Source organism: Pezoporus wallicus, unplaced genomic scaffold (assembly GCF_028554395.1).
Source record: "Pezoporus wallicus isolate ANWC-B61680 ecotype Strahan unplaced genomic scaffold, APGP_CSIRO_Pwel_v1 scaffold_14062, whole genome shotgun sequence".
NCBI classification, from domain to species: domain Eukaryota; kingdom Metazoa; phylum Chordata; class Aves; order Psittaciformes; family Psittacidae; genus Pezoporus; species Pezoporus wallicus.
Window position 1 is genome coordinate 282,933 of NW_026640917.1, and position 19,539 is coordinate 302,471.

The window sequence follows — 19,539 nt, forward strand, 5'->3', positions numbered from 1 at the left end:
TTGCTGTGCTGGTGCTGAGCCCGGCCCTGCAAGGGGAGAGGGTTGAGCCAGGCAGGGTGCTGCGGAATGGGGCCCAGTGCTGCCTATGGCAAACACGGGATGGGAGCACCAGCACCACTGCTCAACACCCATTGCTCAGCATCTGCTGTTCTGTGCCCACTGCTCTGCACCCAGTGTTCATCCCTGGCTGCTGCCCATGGGGCTGCCCCTTTCCCAGCCACACTCCCCTCAGCACACAGATCCCATGGGATCGGAGGCTTCCCCTTCCCACCTGCACCCACCCTGGGGTGCACCTCGCAGGGGGCACAGGGTGAGCCCCGGTCCCTGCAGCGCTGCCCTGGGACGGGGGCTGAGGAGGGGTCTGGGTGCAGCCTTCATCCTGCTGTGACCCCTGCACAGGGGCGAGCAGCACCCCTCGGCTCACTCCTGCCTGCACCCCAGTGCTGGGCCTCCTTCCCCAGCCCCAGGGGACACAAGAGCAAGGATGGAGAGAAACCAGGGGACACAGAGCCCAGGCTGGACGGACAGAGTGGGGCAGATGCATGGGGCTGCAGCAGGGCAGCCCCCCAGTCCCCACTGCCCCACATCTGGGTGCGGAGGGGACAGAGGCTGTGTTTGAAATAGGGGGGGGACTGCAGGAGAACCCTGAGCCTCCCAGCTCTGGTCCACACACGGCCTGGATCTGCCCCCTGCCCCAGTGCAGAACAGACCCCCCCTCACAGGGGACACATGCACTGAATGAGATGCTGGTGCTGAAGCCCCCAGCTGCTGAGACCTCATGCAGTGAGCTCCATACAGAGCAGGGCACAGAGCCCCAGGGCATCCTGCACCATCCTTGGGCAACCTGGTCTAGTGTGAGGTGTTCCAGGCTTGGAACTGGATGAGCTTAAGCTCCTTCCCAACCCGTTCTATGAGTCTATTTGGAGTCTCGGCTCCCAGAAGAAACTCAAAAGCAGAGGAGGCCAAGACAAGGCTCGTTGCGATGGGTTTGTAAAAACTGAAGTCTTTATTAAAAGTTTTATCCAAATTTTGGTAACAAAAGATACAAAAGGGGCTGGAGATCCTTATTCCTGGGACTAATCTGACCAATCGCAACCTGACAGTCACTAGGCTAATATAAAATCCATACAATCTGCTAAAAATGCAGGGAAAAAAAAATTAATGAGAAGTAACTGCTGCTCTGAAATTTCCTTTTTTTTTCTTTTTTCCTTAAAAAAATTCCTTTAACATTTATAAGTTACTCAGTTTGCATTTTACAGGACTAATTCTGCTCCGAATGGTTACAGCTACTGTACAACACGAGACGACAGCAAGACCAGACCAAAGCAACAGGAACTGGGATGTGCTGCAACGCACTCCACTCCTCTGCAGGAACCGCTGCCGAGCCTCCCCTCTGGGTGCCTGCAGGTTGCCCACCGGGAATGCCACAAAGTGCCAGTGCATCCATGAGGAGCAGCTCAGCGGCACCCAGTTACCATCCCTTGGGTGCCACGGGGCCGGGGAAGCTCATGGATGGGGACACCTCCAGGCAGAGGAAGGGTGGGCAAAGGGTGAGGAACCCTCCGTAGTGGAGCTACACGTGGCTCATCCCTGCTTCCTCCTTGCAGCCATCACGGGGTGCGGGGACACGTTGCTCTGCGGCACCGTCAGAGCACCAACACGAGTGGGAGAGAGCTGGGTTCTGATCAATGCACTTCTCTTCATGCTAAGAAAGAAAAGAGGAGGAGGAAGAGGAGGATGCGTAGACCAGGCTAGCGCTGAGGCAAGTGTCCAGAGCTGGTACTGGCTAGCAGAAGGACCCTGAGAATATCGAGGCTAACACGGTCTCCCGGGGAACGCCGAGTTAGGTGCATCACAGTGATACTGGTTGAACGTGTTCTGTACAGTGCGAAATGGAGGTTGACACAAGTGCAGTATCCCTTCACCAGCTATTTCCTATCTCTTCCTAAAGGCAGAGGCTGCTAAGGGGTGACAAGAGGCCTCATCACACAGCAATGACACGGAAATGAGGCTTATTTGGACATCCAAGTGGAAGTTATTGGGTGGCCACTGGGAAAAAGATTCCAGTTTATAAGAAACCAATAGGAAAGCAAGTGCAGGGCTACTGCAAGGTGCATCGTCAGAGGTACCAGGTCTTGCAAGCAGCCACCCCCCCTCTCCCAAGACCCCAAGCACCCCCCGTCCCCAGCACTAAAGCATCTTCAAGCATCTCCAGAGATCACATCATCACCACTATTTCTGACCAGAGAGACCTCAGGGAGCGTTGGAGTCCATTGAACCAGATCTGCACCCACTGCTCGAGGTGGCTCAAGCGTCTTCAGAAAGCTGCTCTGAGGGCATGTGGATAAGCAAATGCCTTGTTGCTGTCGGGCAGGGTGGGAGCTGGAGCTCTGGGTCCAGTGTGGCAAAGCTGATTTCAGACACAAAAGATACCCGAGGAGGAGGAAATACATTTTTCTGGGTTTTTTTTTTTGTATGTGTTTTCTTTCTTTTTTTGTGTGTGTGTTTTTTTTGGTGGGGTTTTGGGGGTTTTTTGGGTTTTTTTTTTGTTTCTGCAAACTGCTGCACAAACCACAGAACGGAGAAAGCCTTTGGTCATGGGTACCTGTGAGAAGTGAGCCTTGGGTGGAAGATTCCCCTGAATGCCTACAGGATTCTACATCTTAAAAAAATATATTGTGGACGCTGCAGCCATACAAAGGGGGAGGAGCGGGAGATGGGGATTTACAGTCTCACATAGACACAACGGGGAGGTTAAGACAAGCACAGTCAGAGTCTGTAAAACTGATTGGGTTGCTGGGATCAGTCATCCTCGTCGTCCTCTTCATCTTCTGGATCTTCCTCTCCTTCATCCTCTAGATTTCGTTTTCTCTTTTCCCCTCGTGGCAGGTCTGCAAAGAGAGGCCAAGCGTGAAGCTCAGTTCAGTCTTGTGTAAACAGCATTTGAACTGGGGCTTCGAGCTGCTGGTGAACAAGCACAGGCTAGGACTGGCACCATTCCAGAGCAGAGATCCACCCTGACCAGCTCCTCGTGGCACCCAGGAAAGCCAAGACTGGCACGAGGCATTAACTGTGTCCTATTGCCCTCCAAACACCCCATGTTTCAATGGGCTTTGCTTTGGTGAGCACCTCCAGAAATGTCTTTGCAGAATTCAGTCCCTTCGGACCAGGCTCATACAAGGTGATGTGAAGTCACACCAGGCACTGTATCCTGTCAAACATTCATTCAGGTCTCCACAGATCATTATAGCCAGAGGAGTCTGCACTCGAGTCAAGAAGGGTCTACCCTGCCCTGCAGCTGAAGGGAGAGGAACGTGTGTCTCCAAGAGCATCTCCTCACACACAGTGCCACCATGAGCTTCTGTGACAGAAGTACTCCTCCAGCACAAGACTACCAGGTCAAGCAACTGAAAACTGGGTTTCTAGTTGATTTGCCTCTTTAGTATTTAGCACTTACCCAGCGTGGCTGGTATTAGGAGGCACTGAAACCTGCGCCCCCATCACCACTGTATGACCCTTTGGTTATAACCACTATCCAACAGGCAGCTTAGGCAGAAGCAGTGGCTTTAGTGGTGCCCATAGCCAAAAAGCTGCACTTTTTATCAGGGAAGATCTGCAGGCAACAACAGCACGGCACTGCAGCCTGGGAAGCTCTACAGAACCAGCGGATGTGAGAATGCTGAGGCAGCTTTGCAAGCACTTAAGTTTGTTAGGATTCAACTCACCATCATCGGCTTCATCTTCTTCATCATCCTCACCATCTTCCTCCTCATCTTCCTCCTGGAGTCAAAACAAGAAGCTTTGTTGCAAGAATCACAGTCCCACCAGCAAGGTGTAATTCCACAGCACCATCTTCCTTCTGCTCTGCTCCAGCCCTGCTCGAGCCTCAGGGGGTCAGGTACAAGACAAGCAGTGAGGAGCTATCGGTGCCTGACCAGCTTCCAGCACCCCTACAAAGGGGCTGTACAGCTCTGTCCCTGGAGGCCATGGAAGTACCTGGCTGAGCAACAAACGGGTCTGACCTGACACACTCTGTACACGACGAGCCAAAAGGGCTATGGGAAAAGGGAGCACGCAGCAGCACTCCCAGATCCACCCACAGGCACCCAAAGTGCCTGGTCAGATGGGTCAGGTTAAGGGACAAACACAGTCAAACACAAACCAAAGACAGAAAGCCTCACCTCATCATCTACTCCATCCTCCTCCTCTTCACCTTCCAGATCATCATCTTCATCTTCTTCATCATCGATGACTTCTTCATCCAAATCATCTTCCTCATCAGCATCCTCCTCTTCCTCACCCTCACCTTCTAACAAAAGGAGAGGAAGTAAGTGTTATGGCTCCCAAACACTCCCACCCCCAACCCGAGTGCTACGTGAGCAGCGGGCAGGAAATCACAGCAAGAATGCACGAGGAGTGCCAGCAACAAGCCCTGTCAGCCTGCAGCAAGTCTCACATCTTCCCCAGCCTGCCCAAGGAGGGAGGGGGGTTACCCAGACAGCCCCCACTTTAGTGGCAAGTTAGAATCACCATTTATTTAGCAACGTAACCATGGCTAAATGGGGTTGTTACCCCAGCAAGGAAACCAAGAGAAAACCCTCACCTTCCCCATTCTCATACTCATCTTCCAGTGCATCCCCATCTGCTTCGGGGTCTGAGTCAGGGGCTTCCTGGTCATCAGCATCATACCCATCTAGGTAGGTGAGCTGGGGCAGGAGGGTGAACACGCTCTCCCGGTAGTTGATGAGCATCGTCACCTCACAGTTGAAGAGGTCCAGACTATGGAGGTTTGGCAACTTTTTCTGCAAAGACCAATTCATTCCATTATTGATGGGTTGACACCGCTTGAAGATCAGGCAGCCACCATGGGACAGCTGGTTTGCTACCCACATCTAGTACAGAAGTGCCTCTGCACGCTTAATTTGCACCATGTGCTGCTCAGATGGAGAGGAGTTACTGCTCTTGCTAACTGTGGGCAAAGAAGACTTCTTCTCAGCTCCTCTGTCCTAGTTTCCCCACCTTGGAGACAGCTCCCTGTGAAACCACATTCAAATCATACTCTCTTCTGAACAGGGTGGGCAACAAGCCCAGCTCCCCAGCAGGAGGAATCACTGAGCTGAACTCATCCTGCCCAAAACATGAGGCAAACCCAAAAGGACCATGCAGAAAGTGTCTATGAGCCTTGCAGCACAGCCACAGCAGCTCCCCTGCTCCGGTCCTCACACTGTGCAGCAGGTCAAGCAAAGGAGGACTAAAATGGCTTCAAGCTTCTTCTGGAGGGACCAAAGGCAACAATGAGACCTTTCAGCTGCAGAGTCAGGATCACAAGGCAAGAGCCTTCTCTGGGGCAGCGCAGAGGCAATGGGAACCCAAGCAGCTCATCTCCATGACACCTCAGGTGCCACCTACCTCCAACTGCACCCAACCCATTAAAGGTCCTTTCTCACATGGACACTGAGCACCGCATCCACAGTTTTACTCATCAAGCCCAATTTCATGCTTCTTTTAGCAACTGCCTGCTGGTTTTGCAGACAGAGGAACCATTAACTATTAGGCCAGCCTCAAATGGGACCCACTCATCTGTTCCCATGAGAACCACAAAGTGCTGCCAAGATGCTGGACTTCTGCACAGATACTCCCCAAAGGAAACAACATCTTCCCTCAGATCCCAGCACAGCCTTTCACTCACCAAGGGCTCCAGGGTATTGATGTCTTTGATCTTGTTGCCACTTAGATTCAAGTGTGTCAGGTTAGGAGTTCTCTCTGCTAGAACTTCAAGGCCACCAGAAATCCTGTTATCACTCAGCTCCAGCTGCCAGGAGGGAATATCACATAGTCACAAAGGGCTTCAGTTTGCAGCAAGGGGAACGCAACTGCCCTGAGAACCGGACTACAATGAGCACTCAAGCTCCAGACCCTCTCCCTTGAACTGCAGCTCTATGGTGTGGTCTGAGTGTTCACCTGAAGCCCCTTGGCCACAGCACCCCCAGCCACCTCCGTGCTGCACAACACAGGGGCACATGCTCTGAAATCCCAAATATTTATGGTCTTTTGAACATAATCATTTGCTATTTGGGGAACAGGGTGCCCAGAGAAGCTGTGGCTGCCCCATCCCTGGCAGTGTTCAAGGCCGGGTTGGACACAGGGGCTTTGGTGGAAGGTGTCCCTGCCCGTGGCAGCGGGTTGGAACTGAATGAGCTTTAAGGTCCCTTCCAACCCAAACCATTCCATGATTCTATATCACTGAAGCTCCTGACAGTAGCGCAACAGCAAAAGCAACAGAGAAAGGATGCCAAACATAAAATGAGCTCAAAAGCATTTTGTTGCTAAAAAACCACCTCTGTCGCTCGCTCCAAGCGTAAGCTACAGAGGAAAGAGCAAAATCAAATGGCTTTTTTTCTGGGAAATACAGGAAAAACACCCAGGGACAGGAGAGCTGAAGCATCAGAGCAAGGACTGCTGGGGATGGGAGCACGGGGCTGGCTCACCTTCCGGAGCTTGTTGAGTTTGGGGAGGTTGGAGACGGACAGCAGGTTGATGTTGATCATGCTGAGGAACTCCAGGTTCTCAAAGTCTGAGGAGAGCCCCACGATCTTCCCATCGTCCGAACGGCAGTTATCAAGGACCAGCTCCTTCACCTGCCAACGCAGACACCAGCAGCGGTGAGCACACACGGCCAAGCCTCGCCTCCAGCCTGTCCCACACCTCCAAGCAGCAGCTCCTCCTTACCCACATCAAGGGACACACGAGGTCTTAAAGCTAAAGGACTTGTGTGAGGGCACAAGGGGTGAATCCCTCGTGGTGGTCAGGACTTCACCCTTTAAGCGTGAGCCACACAACGTGCATCCACTGCCCCAACCAAGAACCTTCTCCATCAAGAAGCATGAGGGGGTCCAACCATGAGCTTGCAGCAAAACGTTTCACACACAAAGCATCAAAAAGCTCTCAGGGTCAACATTTAAAGCTTCACCAACAGGAGACCAAACGGGGTCATCTGATTTTGGTCCTTTAACTTCTCCCCATGCCTTGGGGTGCTGGAAAGGCTGCCTCCAGAGGCTTTGTTTCCCTGTGAGGGTCCATGCAGAGGTGACACAGCTGCCCAGGCAGCTCTCTGAAGCAGATGATGATGCTCAGGCTCACGATGCAGCACCACCGATGGCATCAGTTTGCCCAGCGTAGGCTACGCACACAGAAGCCATCACTAGCTGGGAACCCAGCACAGAAACCACCCCTCCTGTAGCATCAGGACCAGCACAATCTGCTCCCCGCCAAGCACCAGCAGGGTAAACCCACCCAGCACCCCCTTCTCCCCCACCTAAGCTCAAGCCCCAGCTCTCAAAGGCCCCTTCCAAAACTCACTTTCACCCCACATGTTCTCCACAGCAAGATGCAAACTCAGCCTTGGCCAGAAGGCTCGTGATGCTCTCCAAATCCCTCCTTCGCAGCACTCCCATTTTACCTCTCTTGCTCACACCAGCCAACTATCAGGGAGTCATTTTAACATCCCTTTGCATTTAACACCCCTTCTGGGGGCTCCGGGGCCATCCCTGCAGCACCAGCTCCCACTGAATCAACGCTTGAAGACTCTGGAAGCGGCAGCACCGGTCCGGAGCTCCGCAGCGGAGCCCGTTTTGCCCCCAGCACCCAGGCAAGCCTCCAACCAACCCGGTGGGTGCGAAGGAGGCCGAGGCCAAGGCTCCGCTGCTGTCGGACTGCTGGGGGGAGCCTGCACGCTACCAGGTTATGGGGTTCCCCCGGCCAGGAGCAGCTTTAACCCAGCGCAGGCCGTGTCCCGGGGCGCTGCACCAGGGCAGCATCACCCAACAGCAACGCTCCGGCCCCAGCGCACGCTCGCACCCCGCTCACCCCCAAACCGGAGCCCTCACAGGGACCCTCCGCCGCCTCGGTTCATTTCGGGCCCGAAAACCCCTTTTTCCACCCATAAACCGGCTTCAACCTTTACCGAAGCCTCCACTCCCAGGCGCCCCACGCCACGGCGCGCAGGGTGACAGCCACCGGCTATCGCGGCTGCCCGGCGCCGGCCCGGCACCGATAAGGCCCGAGGGCGAACCGGAACGCCCGGGGAGGGAGCGGCGGCCTGGGCCTGGCGCGGAGCGGAGCGGGCGGGACCCCAAGGCGAGGTCCCCCCCTCAGCGCCCCGGGGAGGCCGCGCTCAGCCCCGCGCTGACAGCCGGGGAGGGCCCGAGCAGGCCCCGCGGAGCCCCGACGGGGCAGGCCCGGGCGGCCGCTAAACATGGCCGAGCCGCCATGGCTGCGCGGGCCCGCACCGGCCTTGCTCGGCTGCTCCGGGGCGGCGGAACCCGGCCTGGCCCGGCACCAACCGCTCACCGGGAGGGACGGGACCGGACGGGACCCGACGGGACGGGACCGGCCGCCGGCGCCCGGGCCCCGCCGCGCACGTGCACGCCGCCATGCCGGGGGACGGGGGGGGGTGAGGAGGAGGAGGAGGAAGAGGAGGAGGAAGGGGACTCTCAGCCCCCGAAGCGGCACCCCCAGCACCGCGCTCCCGGTGCGGGACCCCCGCGGGGCGCTCCCCGTTACCGTTACCCCCCCCCCCCCCAACACCAACACGTGCAGACCGGTGCTCCCCCCCCCCGCCCCACCGGTACCTCGCCCGGTTTCTTGTTGCGCAGCTCCAGCGTCAGCCGCTTCTTCATCTCCATCCTCGAGCCGAGCCGAGCCGAGCCGAGCCGAGCCGAGCCCCCCGCGCGCCGCTCCCGCCGCCCCGCCCCGCTCCGCTCCCGCGCGCGCCGCCGCCGCCGCCGCCGCCTTGGCCGAGGGACGGCGCCAACGGCAACAAAGGCGGCGGCCGCCGCGCCCCCTGCCGGCCGCGCCCAGCGCTGCGCAGCGCCCCCTGCCGGCCCCGCCCCGCAGCGCCCCCTGCCGGCCCCGCCCCGCAGCGCTCGGCAGCGGGGGGCCAAGGTGGGGGGGGGGAACGGCCCGAGCCGCGTGTTCCCTTCTCCGGCACCGTATTCCTGTCCCCAGGAACCGTGTGCCCACTCCCAGCGCCATGTTCCCATTCCCAGCACCATTTGCCCTTTCCCAGCGCCGTGTTCCCTTTCCCAGCACCATTTGCCCATTCCCAGTGCCATGTGCCCATTCCCAGCACCATTTGCCCATTCCCAGCACCATTTGCCCACTCCCAGCGCCATGTTCCCATTCCCAGCACCATGTTCCCATTCCCAGCGCCATGTTCCCATTCTCAGCGCCGTGTTCCCATTCCCAGCGCCGTGTTCCCATTCCCAGCGCCGTGTTCCCACTCCCAGCGCCGTGTTCCCATTCCCAGCGCCGTGTTCCCATTCCCAGCGCCATTTGCCCATTCCCAGCGCCCTGTTCCCATTCCCAGCACCGTGTGCCCATTCCCAGCGCCATGTTCCCATTCCCAGTGCTGTGTGCCCATTCCCAGCGCCATGTTCCCATTCCCAGCACCATGTTCCCATTCCCAGCACCATGTTCCCATTTCCAGTGCCATTTGCCCATTCCCAGTGCTACCGTCCCATCGCCAGGCACCACATTCTTATCCTCACGTGCGATGTTCCCATCCCCAGCGCCAAATTCCCATCCTCAGGCACCACATTCCCATTCCCAGGTGCCACGTTCCCATTCCCAAGCTCCATCCTCAGGAGCCATGTTCCCTACTCCAGTGCCATGTTCCCACCCCAGCACCACGTTCTCATCCTCAGCATCACATCCCCATCTCGGTTCCTATCCCCAGCTCCATGTTCCTGTCCCCAGCTCCATGTTCCTGTCCCGAGCACCACGTTCCCATCCCCAGCCTCCTGTTTTGGCCACTGCTGAGGCTGTGCCTGCCAGCGGTGCCGGGACCGGGGCAGCTGATAAAGCCAGGGTGGGTGTTGGTCAGGCTTTCTGCTGCAGGAAGGATGAGATAACAGCCACCGTGGGGGTTACCGTGGTGTTTTTCCCTTCTCTCATCTGATGGGCAGCCCACGGCTGTGCTCGGGGTACAAACATGGCGAGCCGGGAATCCTGCAGCCCATGGGATCCATGGCTGTGGGACCGCCAGGCCCAGGCAGTGCCATCGCACCCAGCCACGCTTCGGCAGAGCCATGGAGCTGGTGGGACTCTCTGCACACAGCTCGGGGAGGTCCAAGCACTGCCACCATTCCCAGGACCCCGCGCAGGAGCAGGATTCCTGCAGGATGTGGGCACTGCTGCCAATGGCTCCGTTAAAATCAGCTTCAAAAACACCCAGAGAAATCTCTCTGATCAAGGACCAAGCCTCCAAGTAAACAGGAACACGAGGGCTCGCAGGACCAGCCTCAGAGTCCCCCATTGTCCCCTTTGGCAGGAGGCCACTGGCTTGCCTTGTATGGGAGGAAATGGCTTTCTGGTACGTTGCAGATGATTTTTGCCAGTTGGCTCTAACAGGAGCCTGATTTTATTAGGAGCAGCAAAATGAAATGGGGACATTCAGCAGAGGGGTTTAAGCTCCAAAGGGGCCAAACCCAGTCAGTTCATTTTGAAGAGCAAATAAGGGACATCTCCATAAGGAAATCCCTTCAGTGCTGGTGCATTCCTGCATCTTTGTGATCTCCCTTCTTCTGATGGCGGCTCTATTTGAGCTCCCGCTGCTCTGCCATGGGGTGAGCAGTCCATGGGGCACCACACCAGTCACCCCTCTCCTCCGCGTGCCCCTAAGCACCGAGGCTGGGTGGAAGGGGGCAGATGCTGTGGAGGATGAGATGTGTGGTGGTGGCACCGAAGGAGCAGCCCATGGTTGGGATGGGTCCAGCTGCAAGCCTTAGAGCATCCTCTTATTGGCCTGGCTGGGTTAATCCCATCCTCACGGGTGAAGTAGTAAGGGAGGTATGGGATCATCACATTATTTAGGTTGGAAAAGACCTTTAAGATCACTTAAGTCCAACCATAACATCGTTGTGTCCAACCGTATTATCACTGAGCCCAGTACAAGATCACTGAGCTCAACCATAACCGGGTCCCTTCTCCGCACGGTGAACCCAGGTCTTTTTGGCTTCACCGAGACCTACTCGGGAGGGACAATCGGGTCCTGGCACCCCAAGGGTCCCTCATCTTCCCCGCAGGCCAGAGCAGCAGCTTGAGGGGCTGCCCTGAGCAGGCAGCTGGGAGCTGGGCTTGCAGGTCCCCCCTTTGCTGATCTGCATTTGTTTTAAGGTCTCTTTCATGTACTCTTTGAGGCTCGTTTCCTGTTCTTTGTAGAAAACAATGCTTCCCCCCCCTCTCCGCCCATCCTAGGGCGGCTTTATCTCCCGTCCGTCCCGTGGGCTGCAAAGCTCCCTCGGGAGCTGAGCTCTCTGTTTGTCCTCAAACACAAAACCCTGCTCTGCTTTTAAGCGAATCGCTTTTAAAGCTGCGCCTGGGTACTCGGTGTCTGGTGGATGCATTCAAACGGCTCCCAGAGTTTCGATGTTCAGGCAGATTAACACGAAGCCGGTCATTTGCTGCGTTAAGTGACAGCAACGGGAAGACTGGGCTGTAAATGCTGACACGGGTTGAAATTCAGGTCTGGAGCTTTTCGCCCAGGCTGGAGCACAGATGCTGGGGATAACGTGTTATCTGTCTGTTATACAACACAACACGAGCTGCTTGTGCGCTGCGTGGCTTTAACTACTTCGTTCCTAGCGCAGAGCATCCCGAGAGTGAATCCTGTGCAATAAACGGGCCATTACTGCTCTCTGCACCGCAAGGACCTTCTCATCACTTCGCACTTCCCTGTCCTCAAAACACGGAGTTCCCCCCCCCTGCAGTTCTGCATCCAGCTCTGGGGCAACAGCACAAGAGGGACCTGGAGCTGTTGGAATGAGGACAGAGGATGCGATGGAGATGTTGCGAGGGCTGGAGCAGCTCTGCGCTGGAGCCAGGCTGAGAGAGCTGGGCTGGGGCAGCCTGGAGAAGAGAAGGCTCCTGAAGGGGAGACCTGAGAGCAGCTCCAGTGCCTGAAGGGGCTGCAGGAGCCCTGGAGAGGGGCTTGGGACAAGGGCCTGTAGGGACAGACCAAGGCTTTAACCTGCCAGAGGGGAGACTGAGATGAGCTCTTAGGCAGAAGCTCTTCCCTGTGCGGAAGGCACCAGCAAGCCAGTCTGGGATTCTAGGATTCTGTGGCTGAACTGTTTCAATAAGACAACTTGCTCCAGAGACCTTCAGTGAAGTGTGGAGATGTCCAGTGATGGATATGATCAGGCGAATTCACTGAAGATTTACAAGTCCATAAGGCATCTACTGGGAGACCAAAAAATCCAGTGTCCACATGCACCCCAGTAACCGCCCCAAAGGAGCAGGCAAATCAGGTTAATGGAGTCATGGAATCCCAGACTGGTTTGAGCTGGAAGCCACCTTAAAGCTCCTCCAGCTCCAACCCCTGCCACGGGCAGGGACACCTTCCACTAGAGCAGCTTGCTCCAAGCCCCTGTGTCCAACCTGGCCTTGAACACTGCCAGGGATGGGGCAGCCACAGCTTCTCTGGGCACCCTGTGCCAGCGCCTCAGCACCCTCCCAGGGAAGAGCTTCTGCCTGAGAGCTCATCTCAACCAAACCCTCAGGTCCCATGTGCCGGCCCCGGCACCCCCCGACCACCACCTCCCTGCAGCGCTGCGCTGGTGACGCCAGAGGGCAGCATCGTCCCGCCGGGCCCGGGGGTACCGGGGTGGAGGAGCGGGGCTGGAGCCCCGAGGCTGCTGCAAGGTGATGGGGTGATGCTGCTGCTCCCGGCCGGCTCTGCGGCCCTTGTCTTCCTCCAGGCAGCTTCTTCTATTTAGAGACAAGACGGAGGTGCCCAGACGGACTGGATACCACCAGCCTCCGTCCAGGTACCTGGGAGAATGGCCTGGAACAGCAGCTCCAGTTGTTTGGGGGCTCCCAGCAAGCAGCAGGGAGATGGAGGCACTTCCAGAGCCATCCCTGTGTTTTCTGCTCTCCTGAGCACTGTATATACGGATTAGTACCTAAGCAGAGCAAGGCACGAGGCTGGCACTCCAGTTCACACACAGTATTCCCTCAGTGTAAGATGAACTCACAATCCTCTCGTATTCCCACTGTTTCTCCTTTATCCATGATTCTCTTAAAGCTGCAGAGGGGACACTGGCCTCTCCCTCCAGCTTTCTGCACTACAACAGCCTTGCAAGCTGTTGCTTTGCACCTTAACAGCTCATCAGCCAGTCAGGGACTGAGAAGGAAATTTCAACCAACCTCCCTGGAATTTCCCTGTCGCATCCCATCCCTCACAACAGCCTGTGCCCGGTCTGAAACCCCCAGGCAGGAGGCAGGCTCCTTTGCACCCTGAAAATGGAGTTCATAATCCCAGTGTGGGAGCTCCTCAGGATGGCTCCTCTCTGCCCTGCCGTAATTAGCTGTGGGTAGTGGCATCTTTATGCAGCATAACCAGATAACAACACCCAGCTCCTATCTCAAAGCAGATCTAGAGGCATCTTCCAGATCCCTGTTCGACCTTGCCGATAGGGAAGCTGAGCCGTGTAGTGGGAAAGGTGTTTATCCACCACCACCCTGGTGAAAGCCAGTGCCCTTCAGCCCAGCTTCTCCCAGCAAACACCCTCAGCATCATTTCCATTGCAATCAGTGCCTTGGGAACAAAGGGTTGAATGGGTCCGGCTATAGGGAGAGCAGAAGGAGGCAGCAGGGTTGTACCTGGGGTGTGTTTGTGCTCATATTCTGGTTACTTGCAGGAGTAACATCACAACAAGAGCATCCCGGGATAAACTGGGGCTCCTCCTCATCCCCCCCCCCACCATGCCAGAGCACGAGGGGGCCGCTGTGCTCCTCTCAGTGCCTGCAGGGAGATTTCAGGCCAGGAAAGCAGGATTGGGGAAACTCCATTCTTTGGGAAACGGTCCCACAGGTGTCACAGGGAGAGGCGCGCTGCAGGTGGGATGGCTCCATCTCCCAGTTCCCATCCCAGTTTCCAGTCTCAACAAGGGAGCTGCGCTGGGGAGATAAGCAAGGACTTACCCTGGAGGCTGTGTTCCCAGAGCAGCCTCCTCCATCACCAGCCCTTGTGCAACCCTCTCGCCCTCCTGCAAGGGTGTGGGCAGGAATCCTCGCAGGGGTGGGCTTGGGAAAGAGCTTGGCACTGGGAAAGCTCCCTCCTGCATCACGCACCATCCCTGCCACTGCATCGTGCACCATCCCTACCGCTGCATCGTGCATCATCCCTGCCACTGCATCGTGCACCATCCCTACCGCTGCATCGTGCACCATCCCTACCGCTGCATCGTGCATCATCCCTGCCACTGCATCGTGCACCATCCCTACCGCTGCATCGTGCACCATCCCTACCGCTGCATCGAGCACCATCCCTGCCACTGCATCGTGCATCATCCCTGCCACTGCATCGTGCACCATCCCTACCGCTGCATCGAGCACCATCCCTACCGCTGCATCGTGCACCATCCCTACCGCTGCATCGTGCACCATCCCTGCCACTGCATCGTGCACCATCCCTACCGCTGCATCGAGCACCATCCCTACCGCTGCATCGTGCACCATCCCTGCCACTACATCGTGCACCATCCCTGCCACTGCATCATGCACCATCCCTAGCACTGCATCGTGCACCATCCCTAGCACTGCATCGTGCACCATCCCTACCACTGCATCGTGCACCATCCCTACCGCTGCATCGTGCACCATCCCTACCGCTGCATCGTGCACCATCCCTACCGCTGCATCGTGCACCATCCCTACCGCTGCATCGTGCACCATCCCTACCACTGCATCCTCCCCTTGCACGTGCCTTTGGAGCTGGGATGGAGCCCCAGGACAGGTCAGAGGCAGGCAGGGTTGATCCCACACCTCGGAGCTATTTCACAGCCAAACTCAGTCCTGATGCAAGCAGGAAGCCAAGTGAATTGCACCAGCCTGGGGCTATTTTGGGCCCTTGGGATTTCTCTCCCTGTTGCCCGCAGACTCCTGAGCCCTCAGGACCAGTTGGGTTTCTTATTTAGAGATGGGGTTTAGTCCCTCTAGGAAAAGGAAAGCTGGATATGTAAGAAGTGAACAATACAGTGAAGAAACAGGGAGTTATTCAGTGAATAAAGGAAAAGGTCTATGCTGGAAAGGGCCAGTGGGGGAAGGAATGGATCTTCCATGGAAGGCATGTTCCCAACCAGCTTCTTCCTAGATTTTGGCCTACTGGTTGCCCATCAAGTTGCACCAGGGGAGGTTTAGATTGGATGTTAGCAATGATTTCTTCTCCAGAAGGAAGGGCTGTCAAGCACTGGAACAGGCTGCCCAGGGAAGTGGTGGAGACACCAGCCCTGGAGGTACTTACAAGACATGGAGGTGTGGTGCTCAGGGACACGGGTTAGTGGTGGACTTGGCAGCACCAGGTTAATGTCTGGACTTGATGATCTTAAAGATCTTTAAGCAAAGGGCATCAGGAGCTTCCTATGGAGTGTGCAGAGAGGACAAGACGTCTTCAGGGATGCATCCAGCTCTGTTAAGGCCACCAAGATCAGGATCTGCAGGAGAGTGGCATGCTCTTGACATGAACGTGTTTCACTGTGCAGGCATGGGCACACAGGCAGGGGCTGGTACATGGCTCACAGGAGGACACGAGCATTGCTTGTATCTGTCGGGGCTGAGTTTGAATCACAAAGGATGCTCTCTGCTAGGAAGGGATCTCCATTTCTTCTTGTAGGCAGACAGAGGTTTCAAAGCATCTGGGATGGGATGTGCTCCTCTGAATAGAGATAGGAAACTAAGCAAGGCACAGGGATGTGCGCTGGGAATGACCCATATGGGATGAGGAGGTTGCAGGGAAACGCAGTGAAGGGTCTGGCGGATGGGAGCAGGGAATATGATTTCTCACTCCAGAACTGACCCACATGGAGGGCACGAATGCAGCCAGCATGCAGCAGATAGGCAAAAGGAGGTACTTTTTCATCCAGCACCTATTTAAGCTGAATGTCACTTCCACAGGATATGACCTCAAAAAAATCACCTTTAAAAGCTTGAGATAAACATAGACAGGATTGCTGTGTTCTGACTGGTTAAACATGATGGTCCAGGACCTCTGGCTAAGGAAGTATTAAGTCACTGACCACTAGAAGATAGGGCAGAGTTATTTCCTGCTTGGCTTCTTTCTTATACCCCTTCCAACAGACCAACTCTGCCACTGGTGAAGAAACCTCTGGTTCCCAAGGCCTGTTGCAGGCTCTGCTCTTAAGTCTCTCACAGAACATGCCCAAACCATTGCTGTCTCCTGCCAGAGCTTTGCACCACTCTGTGAAAGGATTGCCACCTTAGATAAAGCCATCTCCCTGCGTGCAGAGCACTGCCAAGCTCCTGACAGCCGGATGCAAAGCTGCAGGCTCAGCCCAAGCGAGAAGGGACTTTATCTCCTTCCATTTACACGTCTCTTCAGAGTCCACAGTCCTGCAAGCAAGGAAGGCTGAGAAGCTGCTGGATGCAGGGCTTTGGTTTGGCAAGAGCTGCCTCCCTGCTCTGGGTCTGCTCAGCCAGCAATCTGATGGGACTCCAGGCAGCCCTCGCTGTGTTTGAGAGCCCTGGCTGGGCTGGTTCAGCACTGCCAAGAACAAGGGGAGTTTTCTCTCTCCTGACTTAGGTACTTCCTATTTTCATCTACAAGAAGGGTGCCCAGAGAAGCTGTGGCTGCCCCATCCCTGGCAGTGTTCAAGGCCAGGTTGGACACAGGGGCTTGGAGCAAGCTGCTCCAGTGGAAGGGGTCCCTGCCCATGGCAGGGGTTGGAGCTGGAGGAGCTTTAAGGTCCCTTCCAACCCAAACCAGGCTGGGATTCTATGTCTCTGCTTAGCCCTGTGTATCCAGCAGGCAACTCCTGCTGAGTTATCAAATCCCTGTGGCACAACACAACCGCACTGCGAAGCGCATGTGACAGATGACAGCGTTGTGAGAACTTCCTCTAATTATTGCTCTTATTGCTGTTACTATTAGCAATTAAGGCATTCGATTTAAACCTGTCTGCATTTCCAAACAAGCCCAGGGTGGTCAGACTGACAGAGACTGCTGGGTTAGCTGGTATGGCATCCTGCCTGGAGTAAAGATAATAGAGCGGTTGCTCAATGGTGATGGATTGATGGGGAATTCCTCCTGGACCTTGAGACCTCAGACCCTGGAGCCTGACAAGGCTTGAGCTCTGCTCCTGATCTGCACAAGCACCAGGGCTGTGATGTTGTAAAGAGGGGGTATTTCAGGCATTTGAGACTTCAAAGCCACACCTGGCGTGGGGAGCAGTCCGCCTTTGCTGTTGCTCGCGATGCGTTTTGGTTGCCTGGAGCTCCTGCCCTACCTGGTGAAGAAACAGAGATATTTACAGCTCTGCAGAGGTGAAGGAGAGTGGGTACATTGCTCCCGGTAGGCTTTACAGCAGCAATGGAGACAAATGCTTTCATTTGGCTGTGTAAAGCACATCCAGTTTTAGCACGTCTCCTGCTGCTGTTATTATTTCTTCCAGACCGCAATTTGCTAAACAGCCTCCAAACCAAGCAGAGGACACGATTCCTGCCCTGTGGAGTCATGAGTGACAGGGATTATCAAAGCGTTCAGCATTAGCAAGGCTCCCAGGTCACCTGCCTGTGTTTTTATGTGTGGAAGAATGAAATTGCAGCCCTGGAGCTAAAGGCATGTACCAAAAGCAAAAGAGCTGGCAGCAGAATGGAGCCTGTCCAGGCTGCTCCAGGGCCTTCCTGTGCCCAGGCAGAGCAATGGGGAGGCAGAATTCCCTGGGTACCCTTCCCGACTCACCCTCGCTGTGAGAATGGGGCGAAGTCATCCCATTTCCTTCCACCGCAGGGCTCTGACTCACACGTGCTGAGCCAACAGCAGCAGGGATGCAGGATGCCAGCACTCCCACCTCACCCTCCCTGCCCCAGCTCTTGGTTTCTGCCCCTCTGCCAACAGTCACAGCCCCACACCAGCCAAGGCAATAAACAGACACGTGCCTCTGAGCCACAGCTTCTCCACCTGGGCTTCTCAGAAACATACCCCGTGTCATCAGCATCCATCCGAGGTGCCACAGGACAAGGCAGGGAGGACCAGCCTCAAGTTCAGCAACTGGATCCTCTCAAACACGCCCTGCAGATTCCCCATGTCCCTGTTTTGGTGGCACCAGCAGCAGAACTGCTTCCTCACCACAGCTTATAAAGGTTATAACACACTTGCAGTTGGGCCCCAAGGATGCAGGCTCAGTTTCTGAGACAGCCCCTGCCCCTCTCACTGCCCCTCTCAGCAATCTCAGTGCAATACCCCCAGACCCCACTGCCTGCCCAAGGGAGGGCAGACAGGCAGAGGAGCTGGGAAGAGGCTCTCCAGATTGAAGCATGTCCCATATCACAAAGCCTGGGTCATTGCCCGGGATGTGGGATCTTGCAAGATGGTATCAGTTCCAGGGAGCGAGGAGGGAGCAGCTAAGGGGACGGGATGAGGTTTGGGTCGGAAGGGACCTTAAAACTCATCCAGCTCCACCCCCTGCCATGGGCAGGGACCCCTTCCACTGGAGCAGCTTGCTCCAAGCCCCTGTGTCCAACCTGCCCTTGAACACTGCCAGGGATGGGGCAGCCACAGCTTCTCTGGGCACCCTGTGCCAGCGCCTCAGCACCCTCACAGGGAAGAACTTGTGCCTAAGAGCTCATCTCAGTCTCCACCAGCCCCTGAGGGACACCACTCATCACTGATCTCCACAAAGAGAAGAGGAGACACATTTGCCTGAGCTGAGATGTCACATATTAGGAGAAAGGTGGAGAGGAAGCAGCAAGTCTTTGCAAGAAGTTGAGAACTTGGGTGGAGCTTTAGGAGAAAGAAGACACACACAGAGATCTCTCTGTATAAGTCCCACACGAGGCCCAGAAAGCTTCACCCCTGTGCTTCCTGGGCTCCCCATCTCCCAGCCGACTTCCATGTCAGCATCCTGAGCATCCCAGGCCTTCTGACCACAGGCAGGAGATTGTAGCCATTAGGATGAGCTGGGAAGGAGGACTCACCAGGAAATCAGCCTCTCTTTGTGGCCTCCTTATTGATGAATCAGGGAAGATGTGGATCTGTGACATCCTTCCCAGTTTTATTCATTGTGTGGTACAGGATGTCCCAGTGCTGCTTGGGTGCTTTGCTCATGCCAAGGATGCCATAGGTTTTGGCGTGGGAAAACTTGTTCTTTTCAAGGATGTTCATAGGGGCCAGCATCTGTCTTAGTTTCAAATCCAACTCTGCCACCTTCCCTGCCTGACACTGTGCCTCACCTGCCTGCCTTCGCATTGGGATGGGCAAGTCACCACTTGCTTCCCACTGAGATTCCCTGGGGAACTGAACAGCTTCTTTCACCATGTGAGCTCCATCTCCTACTCACACAGTCCATCCAGGACTTCTAAGTGAGTAAGAAGCAGATTCCCCCCAGACTCCCACAACTGTTGCTAGCAGGGGGTAAGAGCATCTCGCTGGGGATTGCCTTTGGTCTTCTGATTCAAGCTGCACTGTCTGTCCTAGCAAGACACCCAGCCTTGACTTAGTTGCATGCAACAGAGGCTCCACCG

At 55.9% G+C, this 19,539-nt stretch overlaps 1 protein-coding gene across 5 annotated transcripts in view; it reads right to left on the reverse strand.

The window, feature by feature from the left end:
* Nucleotides 1-2,654: 2,654 nt before the first annotated feature.
* Nucleotides 2,655-19,539, reverse strand: part of LOC130605615 (acidic leucine-rich nuclear phosphoprotein 32 family member B) — a 97,002-nt gene continuing 80,117 nt past the window's right edge. Inside the window, exons 1-7 of one of the 5 annotated variants that reach the window (XM_057421242.1) lie at nucleotides 8,631-8,773; nucleotides 6,489-6,638; nucleotides 5,690-5,812; nucleotides 4,604-4,802; nucleotides 4,182-4,306; nucleotides 3,726-3,780; nucleotides 2,655-2,891 (exon numbers count right to left, since the gene is read on the reverse strand). In XM_057421242.1, coding sequence (XP_057277225.1) covers nucleotides 2,803-2,891; nucleotides 3,726-3,780; nucleotides 4,182-4,306; nucleotides 4,604-4,802; nucleotides 5,690-5,812; nucleotides 6,489-6,638; nucleotides 8,631-8,684 — 795 coding nt within the window. In that variant the 5' untranslated portion in view covers nucleotides 8,685-8,773 and the 3' untranslated portion in view covers nucleotides 2,655-2,802. Of the gene's footprint in view, nucleotides 2,892-3,137; nucleotides 3,299-3,725; nucleotides 3,781-4,181; nucleotides 4,310-4,603; nucleotides 4,803-5,689; nucleotides 5,813-6,488; nucleotides 6,639-8,630; nucleotides 8,774-19,539 lie in introns of those variants that run through there. The other 4 variants (XM_057421241.1, XM_057421239.1, XM_057421240.1 and 1 more) reach the window with 4 other exon arrangements.